Here is a 13,565-nt window from a genome sequence, read left to right on the forward strand (position 1 = left end):
TTCTTTTCTTCAACTAGGTTTTTCCCACGTGGTTTTCCTAGTGAAGTTTTTAACGATGCATGAAAGTATTTGAATATACCATTCATATATCTTGTACTCTTTTCTTGTCATTTTTTCCCCACAGGATTTTCCTAGCAAGTTTTTAACATAGGCAAGATCGTGGTCAAATAATATCCAACGGAGAATGTTATAAATAATATATTAAGTAGTGAACATTATTATGTAACGTCGGAGAATGTTATAAATAATATATTAAGTAGTGAACATTATTATGTAACGTTTGTAACGGACGTATTTATGTATGTTATTATTATACTCTTTATATATATGTGTGCCCTATTTGTAAACAACAATGCTGATGAATGAAATCTCCCTATCACTCCATCTCTATTTTCCATAAGCACTTTGCTAATATTTGTTACTTTGATACTCTTTACGATTCTTAATTCACTAATTAGGAGCTAAGGGCCAACGGGCACCCAATTTCAACACATTTCAATTAAATGTAGGCATGTTTATTTTAATTAATTAATTTTAATTACAATTATAAACTTCCGCTAGAACAGTGGAGAAGCAGGTCCACAGACAGTACAGTATACGGTATACCGCTGGAGAATTCACGTATCATGAAATGATCTGAGTCAACATACATAATAGCTACTTTCACATACTCCGCCATTAAATTGGACATAGAACTGCCATCTCTAGCTAAGCTAGCTACATTATATTATATATACGCGGTCGGCTCTTGATCTTCAATTCTCTTTTGACTCACATTATTACATTACTAATAACGCATCTATCAGATATGGGAAGAACACCTTGCTGTGAGAAGGTAGGTCTGAAGAGGGGGAGATGGACGGCTGAGGAAGATCAGATCCTCACCGACTACATTCACGCCAATGGCGAAGGCTCCTGGAGATCGCTACCGAAGAATGCAGGTACACAAATCATGCTAGCTACTTATGCATTATTATTGCTTGTTTGTTAGTATGTTTTTAGCTAATGATCGTGATATGATGATGAACACCAAGTGTTTGTGTATATGATTATATGATCGAATTGAATTGAAGGTTTATTGAGATGCGGAAAGAGTTGTCGGCTACGATGGATCAATTATCTGAGATCCGATTTGAAGAGAGGCAAGTTCTCTCCCCAAGAGGAGGAAATCATCATCAAATCGCATGCAATTCTGGGTAACAGGTTAGTCCCATAGCTTAGCTAGCTTCTCCATTCACCATGCCTAAACTCGACAAATCATCTCTAATGATTTAAAAATATTTCTTATTTATATTATCAGATCACTTAATATTTATTAAATCCAGATCATCGTCAAATATTATTTATATTATATTTTATAGATTAAATAGAGAAAAAGACAACTTCTAATGTGCACTCAGTCTCAGCGGGTGCCTGAAAGGATCCATGCTTTCATTTTCCTTCTTTCTTCTAATGTGCACTCAGTCTCAGACAACTTCTAGAAGAACGATTGTCAATATTAATCACATATGAACTAATGAAAGAGAGAAGGTCTCTCCTTACGAGAGGTTATGAAAGCTAGTTGTCTAGCTTGGGTCTCCCTACCCGGCAAATTACTGTGTGCAACGTGGTCAACGTAGCTTTGTGGACCATAAATATAAAATACATTAATGGAGGTACATTATTTTTGTACTGAAGGTATATATGAAATAATGTACCTTCTACAAAAATAATGTACTATAAAATAATGTACTTTATTTATAAAAGTAATGTACTTTTAGTATAATAAAAATGTAACTTATATTTATGGTCCACGTTGCTATGTGAACCATGGTCCATGCAATAATGATTGCCCCTACCCCCACCCTTCAAAAAAAGAAAAAGAAAAAAGAGAGAGCGCTAAAGTGGAGCAGAATATCTCTTGACTCTCTGGCTTCTCTGGGTGTGTTTGGTAATCCGGAAAGACTTTCGATGTTTGGCAAGGTCCGGAAAATATGGTCAGCGAAAAATGATTTTCGTTGACCAAGGAAAATAGCTTATTTTTTTCGGAAAATAACTTCCGGACAAAAAGTCTGGAAGTCATTTTCTGATAAAACGGAAAATCACTTTCCATGTGAACTGCGAGGCATGCCGTCCCTCTCCCATGTGGACTGGTTTTCGCCGGAACTGCTCTGATCAGATGTTTTTTTTTCCTTCTTTTTATAATAAATATTATTAGTATATATTTTTATATTTTTTATATTTTAAATACAATAATAAAAATATATAATTATACAATTCTACTCATTTTCCGGAAAATGAACCAAACACACAAAGATAGTTTTCCGGAATGCAACCAAACACATAAAATAAAATTATTTTTTAGAAAATGACTTATTTTCCATAAAACATTTTCTAGAAATCATTTTCCTGCTTTCCAAATACACCCTAAATTTCTATTTAAGTACTTGTACGCAATTTTTATTCCTTTTTTAAAGAATAAAAAAAATTTGATTTGATTTTTTAATTTCAATATAACATTAGGGGTGATTGGTAAATAATTGTTAGCTAATTGTGTTAGTGGGTTTAACTAATTAATATCATTAGCTTATTGTAAAAAATGTTTGGTAAATTAGCTGTTAGCTGACAGTTGATTACATGCAAAATGACTTTGTTAAAAAGTTGATCGAAAAAACTGTTTTGATAAGTTTTTTGAATTTTAGCGTTTTAGAGTAATAAGTTGTTACAAAAAAAATTAATTAATCAAATACTTATATTAACTATTTAACCAAGTCAAATAACTAATAATAGTCAAATAAGTCCAAATTACTTGATAAGCTAACTATATTACCAAATAAGGCCTAAAAATATTTAAAATCTTTTAAAATTCTATTTTTTGATGCATTCGTATGTTGGAATTATATTGGTGAGACTTATGTTTTCAATTTATTAGAAGAGTATACATCTGTAATTTGATAGTATTAAAATATGTGTATCTGGAATGTACATAAAAGCTTTCATAAAATTTACTTCTATTTCAGGTTCAAACTCTTCCGTCTTCACAAGATATTTATATGATTCTATGGTGAATGTATATGGTGTTTAATTTATTATTATTATTATTATTATTATTATTATTATTATTATTATTATTATTCCTTATAAAATAGCATTCTTATTACTTCAGCTCACAATTCATTATGTGAACCAAACGTGCTGTTAATACGTACGTACAGAAATAATAGTACTTTATAGTATATCTTGAATATGCATAAAAAAAAAAAGTTCTATGCCATGTCCTTTTTTCTTTCTATTTTGAAAAATTTTGAGAAGTGATATAATGGTACTTTATTATTTTATATACTCCACATTTCTAAATAGCGTAAATTTATTTGTTATATTTTAAAATAGAGTAATCAACAAATTTTCTCCTTAATATTCTCTCCTAACATGACACTTTTTTATGAAATTATTTAACTTTGATAATAAGTTAGTAGAGTCAACCAATTTATGACAATAAATAGTTATAAATCATGTTATGATAGATTTTTATGACGCGAAATTTTTTGAAGAGAACAAATTAAAGCATTTTCCTTTAAAATAATTGTCCACTCTTAAATTAAGTAGCATAAATAATTTTATTTTAATAAAACAAACATACAAAAAAGTCAAAGGTGTATTTGGTAATTAGCTGATAACGGATTAGTAGATGATAGATGACTGTATTAGTTGTTTTGACCCGCTGATAATATTAACTAATTATATAAATGCATTTGAGTATTTAACTATTTTCTTTTAGTTGATTACATGTAAAGTAATTTATAAGGCATAAATATATTGTACTATTACGAAACAATCATTTTAACTAGTTGACGAAGTCAAATAGCTAAATTTGATCAAACTAGCCAAATTTTGACTATAAGTCATTACCCAAACACCACCAAACAGTCAAAATGAAGAGTTAGATAACTTTTAATGAACAAAAGAGTAAAATTATACACTTTTCATCAATACCTTTATTTGTCTACAATAAGGGTGTGTTTGGTTCAAACGTTGGAATCAAAATGGTAATGATGGGTTTATGTAGAATGAATCACTTTGTTTAGTAGTAAACTAGTGTTTTACCCTTGCGATGCACGAAAAAAAAAGTTGTTATTAAGAATTTAAATAAAAAAAATGAAGAAACTAAAAATATATTAAAATGTAAAATATAATAATATACGGAGTAGTTGAATTTTCATATATTTGGTCAAGTATCTATTATCATAGAATACAAAATTTAATTTTGTGATTTTAAACTCTGATCAGGCGCATTTTCTTATTTGATTGTACAATACAATGTATATACAAATAATATTTATTAATATGTATGTATGCAAATTCTATAATATATTTTCTTAATTATAATTTATATTGATATATTATAATTAAAATAATTAAATTTAGAAATTAAAAAAATAACATTTTAATTTTGTACGATTAATATAGTGCATAAGTATATGTATGTATGTATTTTAAAAATATAAATATGTATGAACACATATTTTTTTTTAATTCTATCATTTTTAATTATATTTTATATTTTATTAATTATAATTAAGAAAATTACATTTACAAATTAAGAGAATTTAATTGTAAATTTATATGGATTAATGTAGACCCTAACTATATTACATATTTAGACAAATTTTTTAATATTTTTGATTTTTTAATTAAGAATATGAGTTTAGACATATTTTAAAATAATTTTTTTAATAAATAACCATTGTAGTAATTAATGTGTATAATTATGCCAGTAATCACAATTCTATAAAAAAAATGTATATATATTTTCATATTGTACAAAATACTATTAATATTATAATATATGTCTACATAAATGGATAAAAAGAAAAATTGATAATTTTTTATTATATATATAATGATAAATATTATATAATTTTTTCCTTGCATGAAAAAATATTCTCATTTTAAAAAATTTACATTGATATCTGAGTTTTGTTTCAGAATATACTTTGGTGATATTTTAAACTTTGAATAATACTTGTGTGAGACCGTCTCACGGAATATTTTCCAACCCATAAATATAGGACAACCAAAACTACTCTAGATCATCATTTAAATAATAGGTCCATAATAGACTTTGTGGTTCAATATTTGTAGATCTATGATATGTTTTTAACTAATTTATTGAAAGTTTATTTCTTTTAGTTCTATTATATCTTATTCTTCATTTCTTCTTCATTTGAAATTGATATACCTCGAGATAATGCATCATTTTCAAATAGTGAATTTCAATTAATTTAATAACACTATATCTAAATGTGACGCATTTACCCAATAACATTATATTTTTTTTTTCAAACTCTGCAAATGTAAGTTAGTTCAATTAGTTCATTTTTATGTTAGTTTTTCTTCAGTTATGTTATTAACGTAAATTAATTTGTTTTGGGGCTCATAATATTTAATTAATAACTATTATTTTAGATTTTAAAATTTTTATAATATATGGTATTTTATAAAATTTGTTTACAACATTTGTACTATAAAACTTTTAATTAATGCAATAATACTTATATTATTTGACATTACTAGAGTGCTAAAATCATAATAATGATATATTTGAAAACCAACATCATTTATGTTGGGAGAAATTTATATATAGTAGTAATAATATTATAGTTATTTTTAAAAGTTAGATGAAGTAAACAAATTGGCATGCAACAATGATATATATATATATATATATATATATATATATATATATTAGAATTAGAAACAAAATAAATAAATACATAATTAAAATAAAAATCAATAAATATATAAAATATATAGTGTACACACACACACACATATATATTAAAATTTCATATTTAAAGCATTGACAATGACCTTTTTATTTTTATTTTAAAAATTTTTCTCGCTTATTTTTTATTGGAGAAATCACAATTTTGGTTCCTCAATAATTGTGTCACAACTCTCGATGTTGTCCATAGGTTTTCATTAATTTGATCCTCAAATTGTTTAAAATTTCGTCAATTAAACCCTTTGAGGATCAAATTGACGAAAATTTAAAATGAGGAAATAATCATTTTGGTCCATTGGAAGGATTTAATTGACGAAATCTTAAACAATTCAAAAATCAAATTAGTTGAAATTGAAAATTACTAACTACGTTGATAGTTGATAAACAATTGAAGAACTAAAATGATGATTTTTCTTTTTTGATTTTATTGTTTAAAAGTAGAGGAATAAAAGCGTAATAAGTTTTGTAATTACTAAAAGATTTGAATATAATAATAAAATAACAAAATAGGCAAACCAACGTAATAAGTATCAAAATCTATTGTAAGATATAAAATTCACTAATCAATCACTTTTGTTGGATCAAGAAATCTATGCTAAGAAACTGTCACATTTGATAATGGTACAAAAACTAATGAAGTATTAATACCAAAATTAAGTCTAACAACTAAGAAAAGTGACATTTTGGCGTTTTGTGAGACAAAAGATCATTTTATTAAGGAATAACATGCAAATTGCCCACTAAACGTAACTTGAAAATGTAATTAGACTACTGAATGAAAACAAAAAGTACAATTAGGCCACTGAACACTCCAAATATATGCAATTTCACCTTAACATCCATTTCATCAGGTGCCTGCTTACATGGAGGGTGAGTTGGCATTTTAAAATAATTTTCAATAATAAACTTTAAAAATGCAAATAAAAATAATTTAAACTAATGCATATATATATATATATATATATATATATATATATATATATAAACGTTGTGGTGGCCGGCGGCTACCCATCGTTTTTTAAATTGTTTTTTTTTTAAATTCTTATTAGTAAAAATAATTTAAATATGCCAACTCACCATACACGTAAGCATACAACCTTATGAAATATATGGTAACATGCTATCAGGCGAAAGTGCGAAATTGCATACATTCGGTGTTTAGTGGCCTAATTGCATTTTTTTATTCAGTTGTCTAATTACATTTTCGTGTTATGTTCAGTGGCCAATTTGCACCTTATTCATTTTATTAAATTTAAACTCAAGACACACATATCTGGTCTGACAAAAAAAATTATATGCATGTGTAGATGGTCCCTGATTGCAGCACAACTGCCAGGTAGAACAGACAATGAGATAAAAAACTACTGGAACTCGCACTTAAGTAGAAAATTCTATAGCTTTAGGAGAGCAGGAAGTGAGAAGACTATGGAGAATTTGGAGATGGACTTGGCAAAGGCGGCAGAGCAAACAAAACGTAGACGTGGAAAAGTAAGTAGATCAGCCATGAAGAAGAATAAGACCACTGGCTATAAACACTACTCCTCCAATAATAACCATGCTCCTGAATTTCCCCACTTACAGACACACCACACACACAATGATACTATTCCTAGTCTCTGTACTGATCCAGTTAATAACAATGTTGCTGCATCTGCGGTACAAATCTCATCCACCCCGCCAATATTGATGGATAAAGAGGATATTGATACCTCGAGCTTCTTGTGTATGGCGGGAGAGTATTTTAGCTTGGACGACATAATGCCAGTATTGGAGGAAGAGATGGATCCTACAGGGACAATTTTGAGCACTTCGTTAAACGGGAGCCTAGAAAACAGTGTGAAAGAGTTTGGGTTGCAAGTAGTGCAATCCCAACATGATTTGGCAAAAAGCGGTAATAGCAGCGTTGATATTTACAGTGGGTTGATACCCAATGATCATCATCAATTTGGTGGGGAGAACAACGAAAGCACCGCAACATCATCATCATTTCCAGTTGAACATCATTGTAGCTTGGCCCAAAATATTAGTGATTGGGATGACTGGCAGTACTATTGGGACGACAGTGGAAACAACCTCTGCAACATCCAGAATCTAATGCCGCAACAGAATGAGGATGATGTAATGTTGTCATCGCCGTGGCCCTGGGACGACACTTTTTATGACATTATGCATGGTAATGCTGGTGAATAAGGTAGGGTAGGGTATACGTAATGTAAAGTTGTATGGCGATTTTTACTCTTTAGGTCGTTTTCTAGGCTAGGGTGCATGAAATGGCCAATTAAGATTATTGTTGTTAGTAGAATGTTAGTTAGTAGAACGATAGTGGTGTATGAATGTTGAAGAAGACTATTAGGTGAAAAAAGTAGATTGTTAGTTGGACTAGATGTGTAGTGTGCATATAAATAGGTGTGGTGAAGTAAAGAAGGTGTAAGAAGTGTGTGTGAGAACAATAATGCTATCAGAGCCCATACTCTATTAAACTCCATTATCTTGATATTTTGAACAACTATCTCCTCGCGAAGCTTTGCCATCATTTATCTTTTCTCGTTTTCTAACTTGATCAGTTACATCCATCTTTTTTTTTTTTCTAGTTTTCTAACCTGATTAGTTACATCCATCCTTTCTCTTTTCTCATTTTCGAACCTGATCAATTAAAGCCATACAATCGATCTGCTAGTGTCACTTGTCACCTCCGTTCAACGTGTGCAGTTAACGCGCTTCCACTGTTCGCAATTTGTAATCCACGCGCCAACGCATGCGGCATCTCCGACAATCATAAAAGTGTTTGATCAACAGCTCCTAGGTCGCCTGAGTCCTCCAGCATCGCATCTAGATTTAGTTTGGACCATTTCCACCTCAGTTGCTTTTGCTCTACGATCATGTTGTTTCGTACACATTCAGACTTCGTTTTTTTGTGTGATTTGTGATCTATTTTTTGTGGGTATGGCTGAAGATAAATCTGTTGTCGTGATTGATATTGTTCTTGTGACTTCTAAAATCATAGACTGTAAGCTTAATGATTCTAATTGTGTAGAGTGGTCTAAGGTTATTAAGCTTTATCTCAAGAGTTTGGGTAAAGAGGACACCTAACTAAACTTTTGTCAGAACAAGATGATTATTGGGGGTAGGTTGATGCACGTCTATTTCTACAAATTTAGAATTCAATTGATGATGGTATTGTTGGGGTTATTAATCATTGTGACTCTGTTACGGATATGATGGAATATTTGGAGTACTTGTACTCTGGGAAGGAAAATATCACTCGAATTTATTATGTCTGAAAGGCTTTTTATCGTGCAGAAAAACATAATTTTCCCTCACTGCCTATTTTACGGAATTTAAGAAGACATATGATGCACTTAATAAGCTTATACCATTCACTACTGACATTAAAGAACAACAAAAGCAACGAGAATAATTGGTTGTTATGAGTTTTTGGCAGGTCTTCCTTTTGAGTTTGACACGGTCAGATCAACGATTCTTAGTAATTCTAGAATTCCTAATCTGGATGATGTCCTCCCACGATTGATTCGATCAGAATAATCGAAGCCAAGTGTGCATGAAGTAACCATCCCACCAAGTAATGCTCTTGTTGGTCGTCAGTCGTACAACGGAAATGGTGGTACCTCCCATGGGCACACTTCCGGCGTCATTGTGTGTCATTGTTGCCACAAGCCTGGGCACATGGAGTGGGACTGTAAGAAAAGGTTGAGAAATTAAGGAAAGTCATATGCCAATGTTGCTTCTACATTTGACGATTCCACCAAGTTGGCCATGGTATCTGCTGATGAGATTGCGTGCTAAGTATTAGAAACTTCTAAAACATTCATCCTCTTAAGTCACTGCTGTTGCAAACTCAAGTAACACAACCACATTTCTTCTCTCATCCTCATCCAAATGGGTCATAGACTCGGGTGCTACAGATCATATGACAAGTAACTCTAGTCTATTTTCCATGCTTTCTTTCCATCCACATAGTTCCCCTGCCACCTTAGCCAATGGATCCAACTCCCATGTACTTGGGTCTTGATTCATTACACCAATCCCCTCGTTCCCCTTGAAATTTGCACATACCTAATTTCTCGTTCAATTTAATGTAGACCATTTAATGTTGTTGTTTATATATGTTGCTCGTTGAGTATAGCATTGTCCATCCGAAGCCATCCAACACTGTTATCATCTATATGCTTTTTATCTTCATTTGTAATTTAAAGTAACGCAGAGTGTATGTTTTAATCAAAGATTGGAACTTTCAGATGCTCCAACTTGAGTGGAGTGTTAAAACATAGAAATATGAAAAGGCATGAATAGGAGCATAGGAGGTGAAAAGTCATGAATAGGAACATAGGAGGTGAAAAAGCATGAATAGCTTTCTAGTATGTATATGTATATATATGTCAGTGTGTTAGGGTAATCAAGTAATAAGGAAGATAAGAAGTAACAAAGTAAACATATTTCCACAATTATAATCATTTCTCTCTCCTTGATTCTTCATCTTGCTTCCTCCTAACTGGCGGGTGATTGTTATTCTCCACCCGCCAAACCTTTGAATCTTTCAAATTCAACTACTCCAAAAGGTATAAAAGTTATCTCAAACTTCTCAAGGTCAAAGGCATGCCTAGTCAACTCCGGTCAAGTCTGACCAAAAGTACGTCAAGCTTGGTTAAAGGTTGTAAAATGTAAATTCTATCTACAGAAACTTTGGTCTAATCTCCTGTAACTTCTCTTGATATATTTATAAGCTTATTGCTTTGGCATATGAATGCTTAAAGGTATGTGATCATCTCTGGATGCAATGTTGTTAAAGTGCTATGGCGGATGATGATATGAGGATTCTGCCATCTAATGAGGGTGGTGATGCAGTTTTGCCATGTCACCCATGGTGGAATTTTTTTTTAATAAATATCTTAATATCTTGGACCCAAGCCAAACTTGGGCCATTAAATTTTTTTTCCTCTTAAGTCTTAACCCAAGCCTCCAAGCCTTAGACCAATGAGAATTCCAGCAACCTCCCATGCTGGCCAAGTTTTTTGTTTTTTGTTTTTTTCTTCTTCTTCTTCCTTTTCTCATCTTTTCTCTACATTTTCTATCTGTTCCTTTTAAAAGAAAAAAAAAACTTTCTTACTCATTAACGTAACATTTAGGCCCTATTTGATAAATAATCAGCCTATCAACCAATTTTGACTTATTTGATCACTATTAGTTGTTTGGTTAATAAGCTTTTTGTAACTCCAAATTACTAAAATTCAAAAGGCTACTCAAAGGGAGTCAAAGCAGTCTTTTCAATTAGTTTTTTGAGAAAAGAAATTATACCAAACAGTGTATTTTGGTGCAATGAAGTCCAAAAACTAATTAGTGGCATACTATCATAGGTTACTAGAGTTCGATAACCTTCGACGATATTTTCGACGACAAAAGCAACCAGCGACAAGAAAATCGGTGCCAATCGCCTTCTTTCTCGATTTCCATGGTGACCAACGCTGATTCGCCAAAGGTCGCCGGAACTCTAGTGACTTGTGATAGCAGGTTACTAACTGATTTTTAATTAGATTTCATTGCACCAAAATATGATGTGTTTAGTTGTTATTTTAAAAAGTTTAAATACCTAATTAACTTTTTAAGTAATGTTGAAATCCCTGATCATTTTCTCGTATCAAAATGAATAAATTTTGACGGTATATGGATAGAAGAATGCATTAATAGTTGCTAGGAGTCTAAATATATACTTGGACACTGTAAGTGCAACGTACAAAGTTAACAATCAATAATTGCTAGGAATCTAAACACTAGGACGCTGTAAGTGCAACGTGCAAAGTTAACAATCGTTGCCCTATTTGCAAGTTAAGTTGTCTTTCAGTCGATGCAACAATGTTATTCCTACGTGCTGGAAAAAATATAAACATTTAAAAGAGTTTTGTTTAATGTTATTAAAGGACATTTTTGGTTAAAAAAATTAATAAATGATATTAAATTTATTAACTATGACAATTTTTATTGGACATTGCAGTATAGTTATAGAACAATAAACAATTTTTTTTCAAAGTAGAGTATTTACTTCGAAATATTATTTATCAAAATAATTTTAAAATTTGTTTTGCAAAAGAAACATGGTAGACTAGTTTGAGTAAACCAGTAAGGGGTTTGAATCTCGGTTGTTGTGCCTCTCCCTCACCCTGGCCCGCCCCGCCCCCCTTCTTTTGACTAGTTCCAATTGAACTTGAATTATGCAATTAAACGCTCTCCAACTCAATTGTCTTTGGCCCTTGCCCCATGGCTCCATCAGTACCAAATTTGTTCGATTTGTTATTTTTCACTATACATTCAAGAATCTAGAGCATTCATAGTTTTGATATTTAAAATTCTAAAAGTACATGTTTTTAGCATTTAAAATTTACAATAAGATTCAATGAAAGTTATATATCTTAAATTCCGTTTGTATTCTTTGTGCTTGTGAAGGAAGTCATACATCATGTTAAAATTATTGTACTTTAATTTTTTCATGCTAAAAATACACACATTTAAATATTCTTTTAGTTAGTTATTAAATTCTAAATAATTTTGCTAAAAATTCTAAATAAATTTACCTAATTGTATTTACCTTAATACATTACTTGACAAAATAATTTATTTAATTAAATATTATATTAAACCAAATATATTTTATTATATATATGGAGTATCATTTACATATTTACTTAGACAAACATATCTTTATTAGATATACATATGGATAAAATATATTTGTAATAAGAAATAGTAATTAACTTCTTAATATAAACCTCAAAATTAAGTTAATAATTAATGATTCTAATATAATATAAATTATGTGGTTTATATTATTTATTTATTATTTTAAAATTATTTTAATATAATTATAATTTTTAAACATTAAACATTAATATTGCACTTATTTTTGCGCATATTATATCACCTAAGTAACTATCACTTTTTTTGACACATCCGTGAAGGATAGGAAGGAGAGGAAAAGGAGGTGGGAGAGATTATTGCGTAGAGCATAAATAAAAATTACATTATTTGTATTCTCAAAAAAAAAATTATATTATTTGTGTATATATAAAATATATTATTTGAGTACTGAAAGTACATCATTTTCTATACTATTAAATAATGTATATTCAATACACAAATAATATACTTTTAATATATTAAAAATCTATCTTGTATTCATAAAATGTATATTATTTGGTATAATGTACATTCAGTACACAAATAATCTATTTTTAATATATATATATATAAATCTACACAACATTGTGTAGATCATGGTCCACACAATAATTTGTGGCAAATTATTATGTGGACCTGGATCCACCTTGCAAGGTAAACTTGTTTGTTATGAACAAAAAATTCACAACTTATATACTAAATGTTCACAAATAAATGTTCACAATTTACATACTAAATGTGAATTGTAAATATTCAAAATGATCTATTGTGATGAGTCCATCTTGAAAGGTGGATTCGTATAAGTATTGATAATTTGTCTGGAATTAGTTAGAAAGGTAGATGAAAATATTAAATGCAATATAAAGGTTATGCTGAAAGGGGCTTTTCAAATATCAACTAATAGGACATGCATGCGGTTGTGCTTTTATTAATGTCAGATCTGGACAGAGAAAGAAAGTTTGAGAAAAAGAAAAATGGAAAATAAGTAGGCCCTTTGTCTTAAAAAGACTTCTCTTGTTTGTTATGAACAAAAATTATTAAAAAATTCATTTTTTTTGAAAAAAAAAAAACCAAAAAAGAAAAAAGCGAAGCTGAAGAAACAATAAAAACCTTT

At 30.0% G+C, this 13,565-nt stretch overlaps 2 protein-coding genes across 2 annotated transcripts; both read left to right on the forward strand.

Moving 5' to 3' along the window:
• Positions 1-680: 680 nt before the first annotated feature.
• LOC116026235 (transcription factor MYB12-like) lies at positions 681-3,069 on the forward strand. The gene is made up of 4 exons (XM_031267717.1): positions 681-740; positions 807-941; positions 1,074-1,203; positions 3,000-3,069. The coding sequence occupies exons 2-4, from the start codon at positions 809-811 to the stop codon at positions 3,034-3,036; spliced, it is 300 nt and encodes a 99-aa protein (XP_031123577.1). The 5' UTR covers positions 681-740; positions 807-808; the 3' UTR covers positions 3,037-3,069.
• Positions 3,070-7,063: 3,994 nt separating this feature from the next.
• On the forward strand, positions 7,064-7,954 carry LOC116024395 (transcription factor MYB12-like). The gene has a single exon (XM_031265289.1). It carries the CDS (start codon positions 7,064-7,066, stop codon positions 7,952-7,954), a length of 891 nt encoding a protein of 296 aa, XP_031121149.1.
• The last annotated feature ends 5,611 nt before the right edge of the window (positions 7,955-13,565 follow it).

The sequence above is a fragment of the Ipomoea triloba genome, chromosome 7 (assembly GCF_003576645.1).
Source record: "Ipomoea triloba cultivar NCNSP0323 chromosome 7, ASM357664v1".
Lineage (NCBI taxonomy): Eukaryota > Viridiplantae > Streptophyta > Magnoliopsida > Solanales > Convolvulaceae > Ipomoea > Ipomoea triloba.

Coding starts and splice junctions, on each gene's coding strand:
- LOC116026235 (XM_031267717.1), top strand. CDS start 809: ATGGGAAGAACACCTTGCTGTGAGAAGGTAGGTCTGAAGAGGGGGAGA. Junction 942..1,073: donor ATCGCTACCGAAGAATGCAG/GTACACAAATCA, acceptor ATTGAATTGAAG/GTTTATTGAGATGCGGAAAG. Junction 1,204..2,999: donor CATGCAATTCTGGGTAACAG/GTTAGTCCCATA, acceptor CTTCTATTTCAG/GTTCAAACTCTTCCGTCTTC.
- LOC116024395 (XM_031265289.1), top strand. CDS start 7,064: ATGTGTAGATGGTCCCTGATTGCAGCACAACTGCCAGGTAGAACAGAC.